The 23493-nt window shown below is 52.6% G+C and overlaps 2 protein-coding genes across 7 annotated transcripts in view; one reads left to right on the forward strand and one right to left on the reverse strand.

Moving 5' to 3' along the window:
* Positions 1-1893: 1893 nt before the first annotated feature.
* Positions 1894-9755, reverse strand: GID8 (GID complex subunit 8 homolog). 2 transcript variants are annotated; one of them, XM_060033292.1, is made up of 6 exons: positions 9591-9755; positions 8951-9311; positions 6806-6935; positions 5701-5897; positions 5197-5394; positions 1894-4435 (listed from the first exon to the last, which is right to left on the reverse strand). In XM_060033292.1, the coding sequence occupies exons 3-6, from the start codon at positions 6921-6923 to the stop codon at positions 4262-4264; spliced, it is 687 nt and encodes a 228-aa protein (XP_059889275.1). In that variant the 5' UTR covers positions 6924-6935; positions 8951-9311; positions 9591-9755; the 3' UTR covers positions 1894-4261. The 2 variants fall into 2 exon arrangements, with proteins under 2 accessions (XP_059889275.1, XP_059889274.1); XM_060033291.1 differs by lacking the exon at positions 8951-9311 and having other exon boundaries at positions 9591-9754.
* Positions 9756-9895: 140 nt separating this feature from the next.
* Positions 9896-23493, forward strand: part of DIDO1 (death inducer-obliterator 1) — a 51784-nt gene continuing 38186 nt past the window's right edge. Inside the window, exon 1 of one of the 5 annotated variants that reach the window (XM_060033286.1) lies at positions 9896-10018. The gene's annotated coding sequence lies outside the window, so the exon portion shown is untranslated. Of the gene's footprint in view, positions 10045-17490; positions 17642-17824; positions 18061-23493 lie in introns of those variants that run through there. The other 4 variants (XM_060033289.1, XM_060033290.1, XM_060033285.1 and 1 more) reach the window with 4 other exon arrangements.

Here is a 23493-nt window from a genome sequence, read left to right on the forward strand (position 1 = left end):
TGGGGCTGGGCCAGTCTGCTCACCACGGAGCCGTGGCCAGCATCCTGCAAAGACGAAGCCACTCAGCACACTCCACCCGCCCCAGCGACTCGTGCCAAAGGCCCACTCGAACCCCGTGCCCGACATCTACGTAAGTAAACCACCACAAGGAAGGGAGAGCCTTGATGGCATCTCAGCGTTGAGGCACAGCCTCCAGGGTGGGCAGGCCCCGTGCCAGGACCAGCCCCTACCGAGCACCCTGCGGGAGGTGAGCACAAAACCAAGGGCTTGGGGGCATCGGCAAGGGCCACCTGGCTGCGCCTGTGAGGTGGGAGCGGTCCCTGCCGTGGGTCAGCGATGGGGGAGGCCCCTCCTTTCCTGTCCCCATCACCACCAGCGCCGGCACCGCTGCGCATTGCCCGGCCCGGGGCTGCACTCTGCACCCCGCCCATCGCCCTCCAGCTGCGTCCAGGGTCCCGCACTGGCCTTCCACAGAGGGTGCTCGGGAACCTGCCCCACCGGACGCCAGCACGGGCACCAAGGCGGCGGCCCCGGGCTTGTTGGAGCAGCCCTTCTTCTTTGAAGGTTTGGAAATTTCATCTGTCACAAAAAAATTACTTAGAATGTTCCAATTCAGCTGAAAGTCATACGGTGGGCATGGAGCCCGACTAGCTCCATCTCCGTCACAAAACTGAAACGAGGCGCCAGTGCAGAAGAGCAGACGGCAGGCTTCAGGGTGGGGATGCAGCCACAGCAAAGCACGGACGCACGGCAACCAAAGTTCCGCCACCCTTCCAGGTCTACGTACAAACGTGTTGGTGCGGCACGGATCTCTGTTCTTATTAGAATGTTGTCGGTGGGGGGTGCGGTGGGGAAGAGCTTTCAGACGAGAAAAATGTGCAAACTTTTACTATGAAATTAAGAACAGGCAGCAAAGGCAACCTATTCTGCGTTTTTCAGAAGATGTTGTGAGTGCTGCACGCATGCGCCCCAGGAATCGCCTGGAACGACAGAATCAGAGGGGCACCAAGTGCTAGCGGGTGACTGTTTTACACAGGCTCTCACACGACTGCTGCCAACAGTACAACTGACTGTAAACCCGAAAGAGCAGGTACTATTTCTGAAATGGAAACACACCCATCGGCAGAACAACACGCTTGGTGTCCAGGGGCTGGGGACGGGCAGCCCAGCCTGCAGTCACCGCACCTGATGCCTTTAATCTGGTCTTCTGTTCAGACCGAGACTTGGCAATAGTCACCCAGAGAGGAGTCCTGCCCCGTTATCCGGAGGACGGCAGTGTCTTTTTTTTTTTTTTTTTGCGGTACGCGGGCCTCCCACTGCCGTGGCCTCTCACCCGTTGCGGAGCACAGGCTCCGGACGCGCAGGCTCAGCGGCCATGGCCCACGGGCCCAGCCGCTCCGCGGCATGTGGGATATTCCCAGACCCCAGACCGGGGCACGAACCCGTGTCCCCTGCATCGGCAGGCGGACTCTTAACCACTGCGCCACCAGGGAAGCCCCGGCAGTGTCTTTTAACACAGAATGTGTACGATTCTCTCCGAAACTCCTGGTTCTGCCACGGTCCCCTAAACTAGCAGCAGAGAGAAGTGGGAAAGTAGACATCACGCTGCGTGAGAAAAGCTGCCCCCCACACATTTGCTCTGCATGTCTGTCTTCAGAGGGCGTCCTGGCTGGACGGCAGAGCCAGCCCTGCGACCCCCAGGCTTGCTCCTGGCATCTCAGTCCACGCCAGGACCAGTCCCAACCAACAGCTGCCTTTTCTAGAAACTGGAAAACTTAATTCAAATGGCAAAATACGTTAGATCTCAGTTGCTTTGCGATAATCCCTGTGCTTCGGAAGAATCCCGACTAGGGGTCATTGCTCACGTGACTTCACAACACCAGGAACACAGAGCACCAGAATATTCGCACATTTTATTCATTTCAAGGCACTTTCCACCAGAAAGTGTGAAAGAAGAAAGAAACTACCCTGGTAGAACATTACATTTTGACAAACACAACAGCGAGATCCAAATGAGACGAAGCAGAGTCAGCACACTTGACGCTCGTTATCTTGAAATGGCTTAAGGTAGCCTGCTTGCTGCAAAAAGAGAGACTGCAAAAAAGAGGAAACAGAGGCGTCTGCAAAGCCACCCCCTTGAAGATTTCCAGCCCATGGGGAAGGAACTAAACCCCTTAAACAAAGGTAAAGAGCTGAAGAGTAACATCTGAATTCTCCGAGTCTGGCCAGCACCCAGCTCACACGGGTTTTAGCACTGGCCGATCAAGTCACTCACTGGCTGAACTGGGGAATAAAAGAGCAACACTTCTCATAAGCATTTAACATTTCATGCACGTGACAAACCCCATTCAAGTCCTGACGGCTTATGGATGATCCTTGCCCATTACTGTACATCTCAAACCCTCTCCTTTGAAAAATATTTCAAATCGATTATATATTAATTATGCACATAAACAATCTTATATACACTAATAATAAAGGATGCTTTTGAAAAAATGTAGTTTTATGTCTACTGCCCTAATATTTTTCTTCCAGCTTCTGCTGTATTAAGTCTTAATTACCTGAAGATTAAAACCCCCTTTCTCCCTAACTTATTTTTATCCTCAAACCTCAGAGGAAATGATCCTACGGAAAGGTCACACCTGAGGCTGACGACCGAGAGAGGTGAAACTCATCACTTCTGGGGGTAAGGAAAGGACACCCCCCCCCCCAACCCTCACAAGGTCCAAAGGGCAGCATGAAGGGCCAGTCTAGGGCCTGAGTGGTCTATTTGCCTTTGCGCCCGTGACTGAATTACACAACCACCTGGGGAAGGAAAATCCTGCCTGAAGCTGTACCCACTGAAGACCAGTGACCCCGCAGACTCAAGTGCAGGTCGAAAGCGAGTGGTAAGTGGAGGGAAGAGCTGGTGCCACAGATGCTTCAGGACAAACACTCGGGGGGTCGGAGGCAGAGCCCCGACCTCCCCGAGGACCTGCTTCACTATGCATCCAGGCCCACGGGCTCCCCAGATTCGGCTGCTGATGGCATTTCTCTCCATCGAGCCCGGAGGCCAGCACAGCCCACCCTGCACAAGGGCTCAGACGAGGGAGAACTGAGTCTCAGCCACGTGGGCGCTCCCACCAGAGGGTGCACAGGAGCCCCCAGCCCCAAGAGCTCCGCGTGCTGGGGCCCCGACCACCTCCACCTCCACCACCTCGCCCAGGGGCCGGCAGCTCTGCAACAATCCACAGAACCCCTTCCAGCACCGGCGCCCCAGGCCACCTGCCACAAAGCCCAACACCCGAGCCTGCATCTGGGTATCACCGACCGCACTGGGTGCCGGGCAGGGGACAGACATGAGGGCACAGAAGCAGGACAGGCACAGCACTGGCTGACAGCGTGAGAGATGCTGAAGTACGGCACACGCCGCGGCGCAGTCACCCGTCTCTCCAGCTGCAGATACTAGACGGTGTCACTGCCGTCACACGGGGAAGCCAGCCCCAGAAGCAAAAGGTGTGCTGGAGATGATGAAAACTTTTGAGAGACCATTTTGGTCATTCTTGAAATTAAAGAGAAACCTTTATTTTTAACATAACTGCCCAGGAGAGATGGTTCATTGATCCACTAGGAAAGAGTCTCTCACCACGTACAGCACCAAAATATATATTTAAAAATTTAAAAAACACACAGCCCGCCCCTCATATACACACGCACGCACGCACTTATCTTGCCCAAAGCCACACAACCCCGACCAAAAGGGAAAAAAATCAAACTCAGGACCCGCACACGAAAGAAGTCTTTGAATTGGGATTTACAAATTTATATAGTCTTTCCTATGAAAAAACAAAAACAAACCAAAAACCAAGGGGGGAAGGAAATACTTCTACACGAAGGCCAGCCGAGATGTGGGAAGATGAGGATGCGCTGTCTGTCCAGACACAAACAGAGAGCAAGACGGCCATCAGTGCTGCCCCGGTGCTCCGGGCGGCGGCCGTGGGGTGGACCAGTGTCCCTAAGATGCGGCGCCTTGGGAGCCGAGACGCCCAGAGCACGGAGGTCAGGCCATGCTGTGGTCCTCACCAGCCTTCCGGAGGAGACGGTGTCTTTCACCGCACGTTCTCCAGCACTTAAAAGGGCTACTTTTCCCTTCTGAAAAGATTCTGGGTCAAAAAAAAAAAAGTAAAAGGGGGGAGGAAAGAGTTCTCTGCTGCCGTAAAAATCTTCAGTCCCAGACGGTGCTCTGCCGGCCCGGCGGTGAAATGGGGCCCCTGCCCAGACTCTACTTGGGCTCCTCGATCACGCCTTTGCTGAGGTCTGTCATTTTGGGATATTTGACTTTCTTCTGGTCCAGCTCATTCTGAGCCCAAAGGAGTAGTTTCAGTAACTTTGCCAGCTTGGGTGTTGACTCACGATTTTCATAATCCAGGACAGCTTGGTTCACTTCACTCCACACCTAGAAAATAAAGGCAGCCAATAAAAACCACCACACACGCAGAGCGCCCGCAAAAGGGGTCCATCACAAGATGCATTTCGTGCGTCCTAGAAACCAATTTTATGTGAGAAGCTGGTTACTTATTTAACAAACATAAAGCCTGTGACCGTCAGGCACTCCAGAGGATGTAAAGCACACTACTTGTCCAGAGGAGCTCGCGGTGTGGTCAGCAGGTATCACATCCGGCCTGGACGGCAGTGACATGCCAGAAGCTGGGCACGAGGGGCCTGGCAGAGAGGGCAGACCAGGGTGGGGGTGGGACCGGTTCCAGCCTAACGAGCCCCAGGACGACACCTGAGGTGGACCCCAAGGACACCCTCGTTCCAGGGGAGCGGAGGGTGGCGGGGAAGCCACCATGCCGTCGGGGACACAGAGGCTGCGACAGGGCGTGCAAAAGTGTCCAAAGCAAGTGTGGGCTTTTAATCAAAAGGTACTTGAAACCCCTCTTCCTACGAGTCTCCAGCTATACAGGAAGAAGGCTCAGATAAACAAGAAAAATGGGCGAAGAGGCTTGCCTGCTTTGTAACAGCTGCGACGCCCTGGGCTCCCGGTGTGACACAGTGGAAGTGTCAGCTAGGGAACAGCCGAGGCCCTCCCAGCAGCGTCCCGGCCAGAAACGCCGTCCCGTTCGACACCACCCACCCACCGCCCCGTTTCTTTGGAAATCCTGTGAACATCTGTGGAGGATGCAGACGGAAGCCCCCTACCCGCCTGGCGCCCACCTTCTGCCTCTGCATCATGTTGAGCAGGTCTCCGAAGGGCGAGTCCTCGGGGTTGTCGAAGGCCAACAGGGCCAGCGTGCGTTCCATCTCGGTCAGGCACTCCCGGCTCTCCTCGCCCTGCTCGGCCAGCTGGGTCTGTGCGAACTCCAGCGCCGCCTCCGTCTCCCGCTGGCGGATCAGCTCGATCAGGTGCTGTTGCTGGTCGGGGCCCAGGCAGACGGGGTGAGCGCCAGGCGCCTGGCCACTCGGCCAGTGACACCCCCGCGGTCGCGCCTGCTTCTCATGGAAAGGGCCTCTCAAAGGACAGAGTTGTCTAGCAACTCCGAGTTATTACATTTGCATTTTTAAAGCAAGAAACAGCTTCTGAGATACACAGAAGAGCAGCTAACTCTAACCCCTTCCCCACGTCAATTAAAGCAACGTGCTATTAAGGCGAATTAGCCTCGTTACTTCTGAATCCCATAAAGAACCTTAATTTGTCAAGCATCCGTAAACCAGACTCACTTGTAGGTGGAAGTAAAGATAGCGGTTTGTGTCCAGAAGCTCCGGGTGGAGGCTGTTGACCAGTGCGATGGCCTCGGGAATCTGGCCTTCCAGTATCATCTCCCGGATTTTGATTCGCTCGTCGAGCGTTTCTAGATCAACACTAGGTTCGATCCCAGATTCCATCCGAAACTTCTCTGCTGCTTCCTTAAAGCCCTCTGGAAATGAAAACCATCCTCACTGCTCGGAAGGTCAGCAAGACATCAACGCAAAGCCCTTTTGTCTCCAGAAAGCCCACCGCCTTGAATAAAAAGCCTCTGCTATAACCGCACTTTCTTGGGGATCTGGGTTTAATACCTTTGTGACTTATCAGTTATGTCCCAGAAATGCAGACGTAGGACTTCATTTCCTTCCCCCCACACCCCAAACGCTCTAACCTCCCAGCCAGGTGAGGACGGGTGCTGGTGGAGGGCTGCGGTCCAGGCCCAGTGCAGAGAAGCTGCCAACCTGCTCCCGGGGAAGCAAGGCCCTCTCAGCCTGCAAGGCCCTGGCTACTCCCACTCTTAGTGAGTTTACAATTCTCTTCAACATCAGAGACTGATGGGAGGGGTGGCGGCCACTGGGAACTCACAGGAAGGAGACTGACTTTCTGGAAACACGTGGGTTTTCTCACCACGTACAGAGTTACCCTTTTGCTTCCCAGTGTCAAGGAGGACTGAGTGTTAGCCGCAGAGCATGTGCGTTTCCTTCCATATGCCCTTCCCCCTTTCTTGAGTTGGACACATCTTCTAGAAACAGTCCAGTATCATTTACCAGACTGGCCAGAAGAGGTTAATTACTTGGGTTTTAAACGTACTTCAGCACTTTCTTAATTATGCTGATCAATTGCAAAAACGTCAAAGGCCAAGAAACAGGTTTTTTCCTTAGGTCTCAGAGACCCGGAATCATGATCTCATCTCCGGAAGAGGATATCTCTTTAAATCCGTAACTACAAGTTTATCAAAAGAACACTGCATTTTCACGACGCCTGAACACAAGTGCACCACAAAACTTCAGTAAGTCCTGACTGTGTGCACAGAAAGGGATAAGGATGTCCAAGGGGCAGCACCCTCGTCACACCCCTTACCTGTGACCAAGTAGTTCATGATGAGACGGTTCATGTCTGCTCGCTGGACGTGTAAGTTATTGAGCTTTTCCATCCACTCATCCTTTGTGATTTCATCGGGTTTTTCTGTATAACTCATTCTGATTTATTTCTACAGGGAAAAAAGGTAATATTTTAAGAATCGGTGAAGAATTCTATGACAATTGCGATCACTTCAGACATAAACACGGCGACAGAGCAGGAAGTAAAAGGGGGAGTGGGAAGATACTTAAAATGTGGAAAACAGCACATGCAAAGGGCCTGAGACTCAAACACAGATTCAGGGACCAAAGAGAAGGTTGGGGTGTTTGGAAGGTAGGATGAACGAGAGGAAGAGCCAAGGGTCTTAGGACCAGGAGGTCAAGGGTCGGCTGGGGTCCGATTAAGGCCCTACAGGACAAGGGGGATCTAGATGGACTCCCCTCTAAGCACGAAGGGCAGCCACGAGAGGTACAGGCTGAAGAATCACGTGCTGCGATGTGTGTTCTCCAGAGAAGCCCACATCACACCCCCTTCAGACTGAGAAAAATGAAGCGGTCTGACAACACCAAGTGTTCACAAAGACGTGGAGTTCTCCTGAACCCCTTTACCCTGCGGTCAGAACGGACCGCACAGCAAAAACACTTGGCATCGCTTTGCAAGGCTGCGCACATGTGCCCCTCACAGCCGGCTCTTCTACTCCTGGAGACTGAGACCCAGACACAGACGAGCCTGTCCACAGAGACACTGCTCGGGATGGCGACAACATGGAAGCCATCACCCGGATGTTCAGCCAACAGCAGCACAGACAAATGGACTGTGGTTCACAGGACCACAGTCCCATAGGACCAAAACCTTGGGGCAGGTGGGTTTCGGACTTCAGAACTGTCCAGGCTGCACAAAGACTATCTGCACATTTGACCACGGATCGTACGCCATCCCCTCTGTGGTGTGGGGCAGCACCCCACAAGCAGATATGATTTCTTCAATGAAACGTATGAGGCCTCATACCAAGTGGAACAGAAGCTACTAAACAGCCTTTGGCAGGTGAGGTTTTGCCATCTAATAGATTAAAAAGAAAACCAAAAACTTTTGGTTTTCAGAGTTATGTGGATTTTAGAACTACTGAGAAGGGACTGTGACTGTATCCACGAAACAGGATTTACTAAAGCAAGTAAAATAAATGAATGTGACCACATGGGGGACTTAGAAACCAGCTGGACGAAGAGAGCAAGTCACAGCGGAGACCCCAGTGCGGCGGTTTGTAAAGAACAAAAGCAAGACAAGCTGTACAATGCTTGCTTAGCAGTAAATACACTCATACGTTCGTAGCAAAACCGTTTTGCCACTGTTTTAAGTAAGGGCACGAGACATGAAACTCAGGAGATGGTTACCAAGGAAAGGGGGCCCTGGGAGCACCAGCTGGGCTCTCGCGATGGGTGGTGAGCCCACCACCGTCCACGTCAGTTTTATCCTTTGTAACTGACATAGACGTTGTGGATATTACTTTATACATAGCAAAGCACATGCCAAACCAATTAAAAAAAATTAAAAGACAGCTCTGGTGCCCAGTGGACATGGGATGACCGTGGGGTGGTGAGAGCTGAGCAGGAATACCAGTGAGGAGCCACCCAAACAAGAGAGGACGGCAGCAGAAGAGCCACAGAGCACAGCCCATCAAGACTCTGTGCACGGAGCCAGGGCGCCTTGCTGCTGGACCCAGCGTGGAAGGATAAAAGAACGGAAGACTCAGGGACCATGGTGGGGTTTCAAGCTTGAGACCTTGCAGGATGGAGCCACAAATGAGGAGAGGAACAGGTCTGAGGAGCCGGGCAAGTTTGGGCTATCAGACCCACAGCTGGAGAAGTCAAGCAGGCACCCGGATTACAGGTCCTGAGCTCAGCGCTGGAAACAATTAGGGAAACATCCGCCACAAAATGACTGAAAGCCAAGAGTTCGCCAAAGATCGCCCAGGGAGAGAGTGTAGGTGGGGAAGCAAAGGGGTACAAGACAAAGTTCTCGGTCCGTGGGGGGATGCCATGCCCAACTCTAATCCGCAGAAGAACACTTGTCCTAAGACAATCAAGATGTGCTGTCCCTCACCCAAGGACCCATCTCTCCAAGCTACGCGCCAGTGGTGTAACTCACTCAGATCAAATTCTCAGTCCTGGACGACAGAGCGACGTTTGAAAAAGTAACAACTTTGGAGAACTGTCTCATTCTGTTTTGTGCAGGAAGAACTCAGCAGTTAAAAATCCCACAGACATAATTTAACATCCCATTGCAGACGGCGAGGAACACTTGCTCGCAAGAGCAACGTCCGGCCTCTGCAGCTCAGCCTCTGCTCGGACGCGGTTCCGGGTGGAAACGGTTCCCGTCGCAGAGACACCTGTGCGACGTGTCGAGAACTATCACCTCCTAGTAGGCGCCGCCTCGGAATGTGCAGACCTCCCTCGAAACGCGCTTCGTCAACAACAAACACCGAGTCTCGGCGCTCGGGCTCCGTCGCCTTAGGAGAAGGGGACATTTGGACCTGCAAACCCCGAGGGCGCCGCCTCCCCGGACAACGCGGCCCGATGACACCTGCTCGGACCCCCAACCCCGGAAGGCCCCCCGGCGCGGTGGGCCAGTCGGCGCACCCCCGCGGCCTGGCCCGTCCCCTTCCCGGGCCGCCTCGACCCCTCCCTGGCCCCGGCCCCTGCCTGACCCTCCGCCTCCCCGCCCCGCTTCGCCGCGCTCTCGCGGGGACGCTCCGCCCGACCGCCTGGGCCCGCCGCGGCCATCTTACCGTGAGGATCCCGCCTGCCGCGCTGCGCGGTCTCCGCGGCCGCTCGGGGTGCCGGCCCGGGCGGGAAAGGGGCGGCGGCGGCGCCGGGGAGGGGGAGGCAGAGGCGGGGGCCGCGGCGGAGGCGGGGAACGGGAGGGCAGACGCACCGGCGGCCGCCCCCTCAGCCACTTCCCGCGAAATCGCGAGATTGCAAGCCGACAGCCAATCAAGGGCTCTCGCGAGGGTGCGGGTCGCGGCGGCCGCCCGGAAGCGCGGGACTCCCGCTTCCGTCCTTGCGCAGAACTCCTCTCACGGCGCCCTGGCTCTACGGATTGGCGCGAGAGTCAAAAGGCGTTGGCCGCCTCTGGATAAGATGGCGGCCGTGGAGGCGTCGTTGTGGGGGAACTTCGAGCCGGGACGGCGACATCTGGACTGAGTCGGAGGCTAAGGTCCCAGCGTCCTTCCAGTCGTTTGTGTGAGCCCGAGGGCATGGGACGGGAAGGGGGGACAGGCGCCGGTGCTCCGCGCAGCCCAGAGGCGGGGTCCTTGCCAACCCGGTGCTCGCCTTCGCGCAGGCCCGGGAGGAGCCTCCCGAACTCGGCCGGCGGGAGCTCTCGGTTCCGACGGTTGGGGCAGGTTCCCGGGCACGCGACCGCGGCGGGGAGCGCGCACCCGCTCGCTGCCGCCTGAGTCAACCCGGACGGGCCTGCCTTCGGGGAACCTTCCGGGGACCCGGGGGCCTTTTCCGCCTGTGGTCCCTGCGGCGCGGGGCCTAGTGGTTTTTCCCGCCCGTGATCCCTGCAGTCCCAGGCCTGGTGGTCTTTACAGCCCGTGATCCCTAAGCCGCGCTCGGGTTGGGCGGGGACTGCAGGCCTGTGCGACAAGGGCCCCGAGATGCTGCGGCCGGGACCTGGTGGTCGCGGAGACGCAGAAAGTCATTTGCGCGTTTATTTGGTTATTACTGTCCGTCTGCTGGAGAAGAGTGCAGATTCCTTCAGATCAGGGTCTCGTTTTCCCGTTTCTGGAGAGTAAAGTTAAAAGATTTTGGAACCCTTCAGGAAGGAAATTGAGGGGCAGCCCTTTACTCCATCGGATGAAGTCCGGTGCCCTCCTGAGTTAGAATTCGGGGGTTAGTTGGTTTCCTGTGATTGCTGGGGAGTGAACTAAATAACGTGGAAGTGGTATGGGACTTCCTGCAGAAAGTAAGTGGCATTTGGCAAATAGGTTTGACAGTGACGACTAATTGCGGATATTTCCCATTAGGGTTAGTCAAATGAGCTAAATCTGCAGGTCCAGAGCTTTGACCAAATCTATTTAAAACGCAGACGCAAATGCAGTATATGTCTGTAATTACATCCTCTTCAAGTACTTAATCCTATAAAGAACTTTAGATGTCAACTTTATAATGGGCGAGGGGGTGCAGATTTTAAAAATTCTTTTCAAGGGAGCAAAAATCTGGTGCCCTAAGAGGCTAGAGAGTTCTAAAGAAGGTCCATCTGCACCTTCTGTGCGGGTCATAGGTTAATGGCCCGTCACCCCCAGAAGTGGTCCTGCACAGCCTGAATTCTGTCTAGATACCGGCTGCTTTTTGAAACCCACACTTCAGGCAGGATCATCTCTCTTTGTCCCTGGCTCCCTCTTCACACCCATCGGCAACTCTCCAGTTGCCTGTGTAGAGTGAGCACAGCTGAAAGACTCACCACTCCTACCCTGACTCTGGGCTCTCAGGAGCTGGGTCTGCGTGCAGCGCTCCTGAGGCCAACTCCTGGGAGTGGGGACACCATCCCGACAAGCAGGATGTCGTGCCACCCCTTCATGTTCACGTGGTCCCTAAACGATTCCTTCGTTGCCTTCAGCACACCGTTCTATGTCACTGATGCCTGTTAGTGTGTCACAGTTCACCACCACCAACACATGACCTTCATAAGAGCTGAAGCGGCTAGTATGTGGCAGGGGTTCTGTAGATACTTGCTGAGAATGTGGAGGAATAGATGAGTGAGGGTGAGGACCTTCGCTAGAAGCAGTCTCAGCAAAAAAGGACAAAGGACGGGAAGTTAGTCCCAGTGGAGTGAGAGCAGAGGAAGAAGTCGAGAATGGCGCTCGGATGTGTAGCCTGGTTGGTGGGGTCGATGGTGGCGCCAACTGAGGAAGAGCCGGCAGGGTGAGGAGTGAGATGGGAGGAGGGAAGGGGTGGTTAGGGGCCCAGGGTGGACCATGGAACGCTGGAGGGAACGATGAGGCTGGAAGTGCAGGTTTCTTGGTGACACTGTGAGAGTCCGTAAACGTATTACTTGGAGGAAGTCCGTGGAGAGGAGGAGCGGGGAGGAAGGGCCGGAGCGCAGCTGCCGGGCTCTCCAGGAGCCTCGGGGCGCAGCTTCCAGCAGAGCCACTGGCTGGGGCGGGCCACTTGATGTTCACCAAAAGCTGCCCTTGTGACAGGGCAAGAAGTTCGGTGAGCCGGTGAAGGCGGAAGATGTCAGATCGCGGTGAGCTGAGATGGGGTGGGGTGTCTAACACTGAGAGGCGCCTAGGGCCCTGCAGCATGTGTGCAGAGGAGCTCGCAGGTGGACTTGGTCACGGGAAATGCTAAAGCCATGGGGTTTGATGGCTGAGGGGGAGGCCGGTGTGTCGGAGAGAACCCTGGGCTTCGGGCTGGTGCCTTTGGGTTCCCAGGGCCGGGCCGCCACTGAATGGGGACACCAGAGGAGGGCTGGGATCAGCGGGGGGCTCAGAAGTCAGGAGCTCGTTTCGCATGCGTTAGGCTTTGCAGTGCGTTTGAGGCATCTAGTGGAGAGGTTAGGGGAACAGACTAGTGGATAGTAAAGGACAGCCGCACGGCCAGGAGGGCGTGAGGCCCCGGATGAAGAGTACGCAGTGAAAAGAGAGACGGCCTGGGCCGAGCCCTGAAGACACCCGCATGCAACAGGGGAGCGGGGAGCAGGAAGCAGCTGGGGGTGCAGGGCCACGTTGGTCATCATCTGGGGCAGTGAGCAGGTTGACCAAGATTTCAGCCCCTTGGGGTGGTTGACTGACTTCGCGATAGGAAGGCAGGGGCCCAGAGCTTCTGCTCTTCTCCAAGCCCTGATGGAGAGTTTCATTCTGACAGATTAACAGTTCTTTTTTCTCTCTCTTTGTAATTGGTTTTCTTTTCTTTTTTTTTTTAATTGAGGTATAGTTGATGTACAATATTATATGTTCCAGATGTACAAGGTAGTGATTCACAGATCAGCAGTTCTTTAAAGAGAGATGTTAAGGTTTATTAGTTTTAAAAGAGCAGGCAAGAGTTTTTAAAAAAGGAAGTGCAGGGCTTCCCTGGTGGCGCAGTGGTTGAGAGTCCGCCTGCCGATGCAGGGGACACGGGTTCGTGCCCCGGTCCGGGAAGATCCCACATGCTGCGGAGCGGCTGGGCCTGTGAGCCATGGCCGCTGAGCCTGCGCGTCCGGAGCCTGTGCTCCGCAACGGGAGAGGCCACAGCAGTGAGAGGCCCGCGTACTGCAAAAAAAAAAAAAAATTAAAAAAAAGGAAATGCGTTTTGAGAATAAAATACACAGTGCTCCTTTAATAAAATCCTGGACTGTTCAACAACCTGGGTATCAGCCATGTTTTACAGAATTGCAGTATTTTGGAGGGCGTTTCTGTCTTATTCTCATACCCTCAAAGCATAAAATCAAACCCCTACATGCTGGAGCTCTGCTTTCCAGGGGATTTGGCAAATCAACCCTGATTCTTCAGGATAAGGTATAAGCTGATTGATTGTTGCTGCTGGGAATCGTTACCACAAGTGGGCAGTAAACTCCAAAAAGTCAGTTCCCATAGCCTTAGCTTCACACGGTATCTTGTCTTCAGTTTCTCTGTGAAGCTGTTGGAAGAAGACTGTTGTTACTGTTTAGTTCTGCTGCATGTATTCAAGACCCTGTGAAGCACGTGTAATGGGGTCTGAGGTGGTCGCCTTCCCCCTCCTTGCGGGATTGTATTTCCCTTTCTCGATTATATCACTAAATCAGAAAGCACTGGTTTCGTCATAAGTTTCTTTGAATGGGTAAAGTAATATTTTAGAGTAATAGTTTTCTTGACCTTTTAACTCCTGCAGAGGTTGTAACGTAAATTGAGTCCAGCACGGTGCCACCTGAACCGCTTGGGGTGGGGTGGGGGCCGGCCGGAGGGGCACAGGCAGCGTGCTCACAAGGCTACCAGTCAGTGCGCTGCTCGCAGACTGTCTCTGCTGAATTTGACCCTTCCCTTCACACCTGGCTGGTTAGGGCTTTGATGCACACATCGGAGATCCATACAGACACATGCACGTGTATATATAAACGCTTATCGCGTACCCGTGCGTAGCTGTATATCTGTATATGCTTTGAGGGGTTTCTGGTTTCTGTTGGTTTTGGTGGTTTTGTTTTTGCGTGAGCCCAGTTCTGATCACATGTCTGACTTGGGAGACGGAAGCACTGAATGAAGATGAGGCATTTTTTCAATCCATACCCACGCGTTCTTTTAAAAAACACTCGCCAAATTGATTTTCTTTTTTGACTTTAAAGTCCTCTTATATTTACTCTTTTAAATGTTTTTACTTTCCATTGAACGAGAGGAATTTTGTATGTCTGACAGACTCCCAAGATTTGTCACTTTTCTGTGTAGCTGTAAAAGGCAACGTTCTTGTCCTCCTACCTTCTGTAGACAGATTTGGGAGATCCTGTTTCTCCTTGGGTTTCTAAATTTCAGAAGCAGTTGGTTCAATTTGGAACTCAAAACTATTTTGGTATTGAAAAGGGTAATTTATGGGTATTGATTTCATTGAAATCAGGGATACCCCAGAATAAAACCTTTTGGGTATCCTTTTGAAATTCCTAACAGCTCAACCTGTGTTACTCTTGTTGGTATTTTTTTCAAATACTCTTTTCTCTCTTTCACCATTTTGTTTTTGTGACCCAGGCAAGAGCAGGAATTTATACATTTTTTTCTCTTTTGGACAAATCCAGAAAGCCACTGTTAGACCTGACTTTCAACTATCTTTCACTTTTCAAGTATTTTCTTTCAGAAAAAACGAATCTCTTAAATTGTAGGCGGTACAGCTATTTGTCGCTGTGTGCGTGCCCCTGAGGCCCCGCCGGCCAGGTGAGGGCCGAGGACTGGTGTCAGCGGCCCTGCCCTGGGCCCTCCCGTCTCAGTTGACTGTTCTCTCCCAGCCTGTGGAGGTTCCTGCTCACCAGCTGCCCTAGGAATTCGGTTCAGATCTGTGGGCTTGTTTCTCCCTTTTCCTGTTACGTACTTTGTGGTGTGATGAGGGTAAATGGTGTATCTGGGCACAGTGCGGTGGTGGATCCAGTACACCAAATGGTGTTTCTGCTTTACTCTTAAACTGCTTTTCTGTCAAAATCTGTGAAAGGCGTTGATTTTTCTGGCTTTTTCATTTGGTGTGTTCCTTTAGAGACTGCTAAGAGATGAAACGAACCAGAAAAGAAATACACTTTTTATGCCTTATACTTTTTAAAGTATTTCTTCTGAAGTTAACTTTATTTACTTTTCACTAAACTCACGGGAAGAAGTAGATGTCTCAGAGTTACAGGAACCACCCTGAAAGGCAGGAGTAACAAGCGTTGTTCTGACGTCTGAGCCCTGCAGCCCATGACCCCTGGGTCAGAGGGCACCTGCGTAGCTATTCTGAAGAAACCCTGAGGGTTTTCCTCCAAACTGCTGGCCGAGGCTAGGGAGGAGGAGCTAAGGGGGGGTCCCACCTTGACTTTGCCCCCTGGCTTCTTCTCTCCTCCCTGGCATCTCTCCTCTGCCCCAGGTCTGGGTCTGAGTTTGGGTCCAGGTTCACTGGGGACCTTGCCCAGGGCCAGGCAGTGGCCCCACCCTAGACCTTGACTACCCAGCCCCTTCTCTGCCTGCCTGCTGGGAGGGCGCTGGCTTGCTTGCTTGCCTTTGAATTCCAAATGAGAGTAGCAATAAAGCTGCTTGGCTGTCACCTCGCCCAGACGCACCTTGCCTTGTCTCTCAGGGTTGCACTTGACTGCAAGGAGAGGGGTGCTCTGCTCAGGACCCAGCTTGCCAGTAGGCTTTAACTCAGGGGTGAGAAGAGGCTGAACGCCAGGAAGCGGTCTTGTAAAAGGATTGCTGACCTTTCCAGATGTGCTTTTCTGCTTTTATAAATTTCCTCCGAATTGTCCATGGGTATTGGTGGCAGGACCTGGTGTCCACACACGTTGGGCAAGCACCAATCATACATTTTCTCAAAGACTGAAACCCCCTTGAGTCCTGGAAGCCTATTTAGCTCCCTGCTCCCTCCTGCCCTCTGAGCTACTCGTGTTGTCCCCTGAACTTTGGGATTTTTCTTTGTGTATTTGGGGTATTTAGGAAATAATCTGAGACAACTGGAGACTCCTTTTTAATCTGTTTGTTCCTCTGGGTATAAGGTTGTTAGGAGAAGGTATTCCTTAGCTAGTAGACTTCAACTAAAAAGTATCCAAACTGAAGTTCCAGAAATGCCTTTTTTACCAGGGAAGAGCAGCTCCCGTGAGGAGTGACAACAGGTGAGCTGGAGTTACCTGAAGAGGTGGGAGAAGGGCGAGGGCCTGACTCCTCCCACAGGTGGCAGGTGCCCCTGAGCCTGGAGGCTCATGGTCAGGGCTAGCTCCTGCTGGGAGATCAGAAAGGGAGGCGCAGTTGCAGGGCCGGTGGGGGTACGGTTTCCTTTCCTTTGCTGCCCGAGAGCCCTCCTGAGCCCCCCAGTACTGCAGTGATACAGCCGGAGCTTCCCCTCTGGGCCTCCCTTCTGTCCACTGGGCTTTCCACCCAGAGCTTCCTCCTGTTCCACTGGCAGCCCGGTCCTCTGTGTCTTTCGTGCGTCCCAGCACCCGCCCGAAGCTGCAAGCCAGTTAAAACCTTGTAGAAAGACATTACTGCTGGGTTTGCTTCATGTAAAGATTTTCAGCTAAAGAGGCTGGGTGGGGTTTCCCCGTTGCGACTCCCATTTAGGGAGCCCTTTGCAGGGAGGCCTTCTGTGAGCTTCCCCTGCACCCCAGCATGAGTCCCATGTTACAAACAGCTTACCCACTTACACACTGTTGGTTCAAGCCAGTTCCAACTCTGTCTGGTTTATGAACTTCTCATACACCCATCTGGAGCAAACCTGGAGACAATCAAGATGCTAAGAGCGCAAGATTCATACTTGGGAGAGGCCGTGGAAGCAGTCCTGATGGAATCACATCAACAGAAACAAGCTGTGTTGGATTCCTTTGAAGAAAACGGACAGTCTGCGAACCTGGCAGGCCGTGTGATCTTCAGAGATGTTTATTTAGAAGCACACCTGCTCCCAGGCCCCTGGTTCTCACGGAAGCACCTGGCAGTCCTCTGTAGAGTCACGGGTGGAGCTTTACTGCACACAGGGCACTTTTCTGCTTTTTGCCCAGCGGTTCCTGCTACTAAGGAATGTGGAAGCAGGGAGCTGTAGCGGCAGCGATGGGGACAAAGGCCCTCGGCCGGGGAGTTACTGTCTTCGGGGGCCATTGTCCACTGTCCCAAGGTAGCAGGTGTTTCCCCTCTGAAGCCCGTTTGTTGAGTATTTGGGGATGGACAAGTGCCCTGCAGCCCTCGTGGGCAGGTGTGCCCGGTTGAGTAGGCGGGGGCGGCCCGGGCACTGAGCTCTTTGGCCCGTGGGGAGCGGGCTCGAGTCCCAGAGAAGCTGGGAACGCAGTCTGGTGGGAAAGGAGCGATGCGCCTTGCTCCTCCATCCTCTTCCCGGCCCCTTTTGGGGCCCGGGGTGGCCAGCCGACTGGAGCCGCGCCGCCTCTGCTCTCAGCTTTGGCCCTATGGCTCGGGAACAGCGCGGCGCAGGGCAGGGGCGGGGCCTGGGCCGGGCTCCTTCCTCCGCCAGCCGCGCGGGGACGCTGTTCTCGGGGCGCGGCCGGCTCCTCTACCCGCCGCGTCTCGGTGGCCGGCGTCTTCTATTCGCTTAGCGCGGGCGGCCCCTCTACCCCCCGCATCTCGGTGGCCGGCGTCGACCCCGCCCGCCCACTCTGAGGCGCTCGGAGGAAATGGCTGCGAAATCTTGGAGGCCTGCGGCCCGCGCAGTGAGTGGCGGCCGGGGCGCCGGGCGGAGGGTCGGCCGCTGCGAGGCCGCATAGGGACGGGCGGGGGTGGCGGCGCCCGAGCCCGGCCCGGCCCGCCCGGCGCCGCAGGGCCCGCGCCCAGCCGCGCTCTGTCGAGCTGAGAAGATGGCGGCGGCCGCGGGGAGGGCGAGGGGAGGGGGGAGGGACGCGCGGGCCGTGGGCAGGAGCGGGGGGGCGGTGTCGGGGGGCGCCGGGGCTGCCGGGCAGGGTCCACTCCGCGGGGTCCGGCCCGGTCCGCCCGCCGCGGGCGTGTCCTGGGGGCTGGGTTACGATGTGGACGACTTGAGAGGTGCGCGAGCAGGACGCCGCCCGGTGACCCCCCAGCGGCAGTGCAGGAGGAGGGCGATGCTTTTTCCTAGAAGTTCTTGGTCTCGCTGCTGGTGCGTGGAGGAAGTGATTCTGTTTCAAGTAACTGTGTAACGTAGGATTGAATCCCCCCCTCCGTTTTTTGTTTTTTATCAAGTGTCTAGTTGCTCTGGACACCTTAAAGGAGATGAAGTTTCATTCTGGTTTTTTTTTTTTAAGTGTGGTTCTTTTTGCTTTTATTTCGCTTGATGGTTTTGGTTTCTGGTCGACTATTCCTGTAAAGAATAACATTTCGATAGTTGTGTGATATTTGATGCTATAGGAAGCAAAAAAGGCCTTCAGAAAATCTGTTTCACTCTTTTAAAGAGTGTGTGCCTAGCCATAAAATACGGATTTTTAGCTTTTATTGTGCGACGTGTCGATTTGATGTAGGACACAAATTTGTGTTATATCTTATCTTCTGGTCAACCTCAGAGTAGAAAGGGGCAACGTTCACCTTCCACCGGAGGTGTGCCCGGCCGGGCTCACCAAAGACGGCCTCACGTCTTTGGGGCTCAGATCCCACACCCTCATTTGCTCACTTTTCTTTCCCCCTCGGTTGCTCCCCCGCCAGGTTGGGAAACTCTGGAGGTCAGGGCAGGTTTTCTGCTCTGAATCCAGCACTTCAGTCAGTGAGCTTAGAGTTAGGACCTTAGAACGACAGCACCTGAGCTAAGTTGAAGATACTCTTTAATTCGTGTTTTGGCCTTAGATAATATCCATATAATTTGCACATTGGTGGAATGAGATTTGAACCTCATGTACTTGGGTATTTTGCAGGAGGGAAGGGCGGATATTGAGATCTTTTCAGTGTGCTCACATAAGCTCATTACCCATAGCTTGGTAAGCGGGAAGCTGAGCCTCCACTTGGCACCAGCAACAGCTCACAGTGGGCATTCCACCAAGGTTGACCCTGTTCTGGGCAGTTGATGTGTGCTAATTCGTCTCAGTGAGTAGGATGCTTCTGTACCTGTTCTAACCTCCAAGAAGCCAAAGCACCTTTAAGGAGCTTGCCCAAGATCGCAGAGCTGGGTTCTAACCGGGCCGTTGGGCCAACCCCAGACAAATGTTCCATGATTTCCCCAGAGCTACATAGTCCGTGGCTTCATGTTTCCAAGAAAGGTGCTTTAGCCATGGACTTTTTTTTCAACATCTTTATTGGAGTATAGTTGCTGTACGATGGTTTGTTAGTTTCTGCTTTATAACAAAGTGAATCAGGCACGTATCCCCATATCTTAGCCATGGGTTTTAAGGAAATAAGATCTGTGACCTTTAGAACGATTTCTCGTTGTATTCAACAAATATTTATTGCATCCTGTGTGCCAAGCACCCTGGTTGTAGCAGGGACCAGAAAGGTGGCCTTCCCAGCCCTGGAGACGTGTGTAATGGGGACCTGTGAGGATCGGCAGCCATGTCCCTGGAGCCTGGGGCCCCTTTTTGGCACTTGAGGGTGGCATGTATTGAACATATACGTCTCCACGTCTAGTCCTCTACCTTCCCATCTTAACACGGCAGGCATCTCAGGTGTCACCTGGGGAGGCCCAGCCACAACCCTGTTGTGAAGCATTCTGCCTAATGCATTTCCTGAGCACCTTCTGTTTCCTAGCTGCCCATGTTCTTGCAGGCTTACGTTAACAGTGAGTTTAGGACTAAGGTGTATCTTTAATTTACTACTGATTTTCCACCGAGAACTGTCTTCTATTAGTATTCGATTAAATTCAGGCTGTTTCAGGCGAAGCGAGTTATGCTCTGATAAGAAAGGGTAGAATGAAAAGTTGGGCAGTTGGCCGCTCCCCTGATTGTCTGCTGTTACCGGCGGTGACCATGTATGCGTGTGTGAGCATCACAATGGCTTGTTGAGGAACTGTGTCACTGGGGCTTGGACACGGGGCGCCCAGTGCTTCAGGTGGCCCTTCGTGTGGATGGGGTTTGTCTTCTTGGTGAGGAAGGGAGGGTTTGGAGTGGGGACTTGGCTCCCGTTTTCTTTTTGGCGGTGGAGTTGTGGGTCCTGCTGTTGATGCTGGAAGTCTCTGTGACTGACCACAGGGTGCCTTATTGGCTTGGAGCCCCTTCCCTGGCAGCCCGCGGACTGGGTCTTTTTAGTGTGTGTTTCCCAGATGTTCCAGGTCCTGATTGTTTTTTATTTCTGTTAACATGATGTGTTTTACCTTTTTTGTACACGTGTTGCAAGCTACCAAGTGACTTGCATTTGGCTCTTACAGAGCCAAGGTTGAATGTTTACAGGTCAGCTCACTGTTGTCCTTGGGTCCCGTCCAGTAGAGGCCTGATTTCTCATACACCTGGTGGCTTCAGGAAGTCCTTTAAGAAAAACGTTCCTTAAACAGTCCCTTTTGCATTTTTTCTTATTTAAATGGTGGCGTCAGGTACAGTGGAAACCTAATGTTACTCTCTTTAGGGCCAGCATCAAATGATGTGTGTTAATTCCACTGCAAAGGCTCTGTGATTAACAGTTAATGGACATGTACTATTTGGGAAGGAGGAGGCCTAACGGTCTACATTGAGCTCCCTTGATCTTAAGTGCCCACACTTCCTGGAGTCTCTTGCTTAGGCCTTTTTTTTTTTTTTAATTCCAAACTCTATTTTATCCCCCTGCCCGAGCATGCGGGCAGTGGGATAAACTTTGTTTTCTACGCCTGAGTCTATTTCTGTTTTGTTATAAGTAAGTTCATTTATGTAAATTTTTTTAGATTCCACATATAAGTGATATATATTAGTCTTTCTCTGATTTCATTTAGTATAATGATCTCTGGGTCCATCTATGTTGCTGCAAATGGCGTTTCATTCTTTTTTATAGCTGGGTAATGTTTTGATGTATACATTTACCACATCTTCTTTATCCATTTCATCCATCAGTGGACATTTAGATTGCTTCCATGTCTTGGCTATTGTGAATAGTGCTGCAGTGAACATTGCGGTGCATGTATCTTTTCAAATTAGAGTTTTCTCCAGATACATGCCCAGGAGTGGGGTTGCTGGATCATGTGGCAGCTCTAGTGTTTTAAGGAACCTCCATACTGTTCTCTTCATTTTATTTTTTGAGTAGTATGGTTGACCCTTGAACAACATGGGTTTGAACTGTCTGGTTACACTTACGCAGGGACTTTTTCCAGTAGTAACTACAGTACTACACAATCTGCGGTACACGGAAGCCAAGTTAAACACAGGAATTGGATGGGAGTCCAGTTCCTGCGTTGTTCAAAGGTCACCTCTAATTTTGAGGGTAAGTTGTTATGTGAAGTTGAATAGGTAATTGTACGCATTTTAATAAGAATTGTTGTAGCCATGATTGTAAAAACTACTTAGTAGGTGTGATTATCTTGTTTGTAATTTGTAAAGCAGATGTTTCTCTCTTGAGTGTCAAACTTAGGTGCTATGGTTTTGTTTTTCATATGCTGATAGAGACACTCCAGAGGTATTTAATACACCTTTACAACAGGAAGGTAAATGAGGTTTCCTCCCCAATGTAAAGATAGCTGTACGGTGTTTGGGTTGCAAAAATAAGTTTATAGAGAGAGAAAATTAGGATATAAAGAAAGGATATAAAATATGAAAGGATAGAAAGAAAGCAGAAACCCCAGAAATGGCACCATTTGGAAGCCCAGTTACAGCTGTGGATGTGTTTGTGAACTTGGTTGGGGTGGGGTGGGGGAGTCAGGATGTGCTGGGAACTGTTACCTGCTAGCTTCGCTCAAGGGTGTGGGGCTCTTTCCATGGCAGGGGCTGTAGAGTTCATCATCCTTTAATTACAGTCTTAAAGAATTGCATCACATGGCTGTTTCTGGGTTTTTCTCAAACTGGTCTCCTGGTGATGGACATTGGTTTGTGTCCCTTAGTTTAAAAAAAAAAAAAAAAGGCATGCTGGGAGCGCCCTTATAAACGCACCTGCACTTCCCTAGTTATCCCTGGCAGGTCACAGTGAAGCAGTCCCACCTGGCCGGGTGGAACAGAGGTGCTGCCTGCTCTGTGCCGAGCATGGAAGGGGCTCTTTGTAGATATTTGCAGATTCTCCTGTGAGGGCTTGTTTTCCCAACTACTCACCAGCAGACATTGTCATTTTAATAAATGACACAGGCTATTTATCATAATCTGACTGGCACTTGACACGATGGAGTTTCACAGTTGTCCCCATTTCCCTGGGCAGCACACCTAGCTGTTAGGTTTGCAGTTGGGGTTGAAGGCAGGGACACCCTGGTGTGAAGCCTGCCTTCTTCCGTGGTGCTGCCCCTTGAGCCTCTCAGCCCCCTGTCTGCTTATCAGAGGACTTACCCTACTTGTTAGTGTGTGGGTGTGGTCATGCTGTGGTCAGCAGAGGAGGACACTGGTGGCTGCCTTGGTCAGGACTGGGGATGCTGAGCCGGCACAAGGAGTGGTACCCCTGAGATGCCCCCCGTGCCCCATGGACACAGGGCTAGGTCAGTGCTAGCCATTGACTCTTCAGGTTTGTTAGATTGTAATTTAAACAGTATTTGTGTTTTTAGTAGTAAGTTGGCTTTCTTCTGCACTTTCCCCACCCGGGCAGTGGGCAGGAGTTGGGGAAGCTGCCTCAAGTTGAGCTCTGCATGGATCTGTAAAAATCAGTACAGAAAATCCTGTTTTTATTTAATAACTGCTTTATTTAAGCTTGGACCTTCCCCACTGCCCCCCAAAGCTAGACATTGGCCTCTTCTAATCTCAGAGAAAGAAAGGAAGATTCCAGCTCAAGTATACAGTTTAATTCTTGACTTCTGCATTTCCAAGGTCTCCAAGCATTATTTTTGCCCCTTGGCCTGTGGCATGAGATGCAGCTCCACTCATGAAGCAGATACTTGTGAGGCAGCAGCAGGCCTTTGGTTTTTTTCTCCAACCATTTTCTCTTTGGACTTAGGTGGCAGTCCCTCTGAATGCTGCAGTTTCGTAATTGGTGCCTTCTCATCCGAGGAGAGGTGGGGAGGGTCTGGGAGAGCAGCCTCCTGGAGCGTCACTGTCACGGCCCATCAAGAGCAGCCCCTTGACGTTGCCAGTAGTGTCAAGTCTGTGGTGGTGGCCATTCTCAGACTGACCCCTTTACACCTAAAATTAACAAGGACCCCAGAGGGCTATTGTTTACGTTGTATCTATTGATATTTCCCATATTTGGCATTAAAAATGAGACATTTAGGGGCTTCCCTGCTGGCGCAGTGGTTGAGAGTCCGCCTGCCGATGCAGGGGACGTGGGTTCGTGCCCCGGTCCGGGAAGATCCCACATGCTGCAGAGTGGCTGGGCCCGTGAGCCATGGCCGCTGAGCCTGCGCGTCCGGAGCCTGTGCTCCACAACGGGAGAGGCCACAACAGTGAGAGGCCCGTGTACCGCAGAAAGAAAAAAAAAAGAGAGACATTTAAATTTACTTACTTAAAAATAATAACATAAATGACACTTTATGGGAACTATGTTCCAAAACAAAAACAATTTAATGAGAAAGGTAGTGTTG

The sequence above is a fragment of the Delphinus delphis genome, chromosome 15 (assembly GCF_949987515.2).
Source record: "Delphinus delphis chromosome 15, mDelDel1.2, whole genome shotgun sequence".
NCBI classification, from domain to species: Eukaryota; Metazoa; Chordata; class Mammalia; order Artiodactyla; family Delphinidae; genus Delphinus; species Delphinus delphis.